General features: G+C 31.2%; 1 protein-coding gene across 1 annotated transcript in view; it reads right to left on the minus strand.

Moving 5' to 3' along the window:
- Positions 1-406, minus strand: part of LOC110271937 (ethylene-responsive transcription factor ERF021-like) — a 3,300-nt gene extending 2,894 nt beyond the window's left edge. Inside the window, exon 1 of the mRNA XM_021123639.1 lies at positions 8-406. Within this exon, the coding sequence (XP_020979298.1) occupies positions 8-128 (121 nt within the window). The 5' untranslated portion in view covers positions 129-406. The remainder of the gene's footprint in view (positions 1-7) is intronic.

Genomic DNA, 689 nt, shown 5'->3' on the forward strand with positions numbered 1-689 from the left:
GTCTTGGTCCCCGGCTCGCGGATTTCGGAGACCCATTTGCCCCATTTCCTCTTGCGGACACCTCTGTAGGGAGAAGTAGCAGGGCCGGTAGGGTTGTGATGGTTGGAACTTGAAGAAGGCATGTCCATGCACAAAATGTGGTACTATAAGGTATGAAAGATTATAGTATATAGTTTTAATTCAAGAATTACTATATAGTAATTAATGTGAAAGTTAGTGTGTGCCAGATATTGGTATTTATAGGCAGGCATTCATGTGCGTGCATTTCAAATTGAAACGTGGCAGGATTATGAGCCTCTTCACTGAGCTTCCTCGTAGCTGCACGAGTGAGAGACAGGGATTTCAGATATTACTTTAATTTCCTCAATTAATTTAATATATCTGCTTATTGTTTCAAACAAAATCTATGTATCTATGCTCCTCCTGGTACTGCTTGATATCCATTGGATTAATTGAATTGAATAATATTAATATTAACGAGAGTATGACATGTGTGTGCGCCAACTATTGAACTCGAAATTAAGGATTTGGATAAAGAAGAAATACAGAATAAAATAAAAAAATTATTATATATTTACCAAAAATTAAAATTAATTATTAAATAAATTATTATATATATATATATATATATATATATATATATATATTTTTTATATATTTATATATATTTATATATTTATATCTTGTTT

This window comes from Arachis ipaensis, chromosome B05, assembly GCF_000816755.2.
Source record: "Arachis ipaensis cultivar K30076 chromosome B05, Araip1.1, whole genome shotgun sequence".
Classification (NCBI taxonomy): Eukaryota; Viridiplantae; Streptophyta; class Magnoliopsida; order Fabales; family Fabaceae; genus Arachis; species Arachis ipaensis.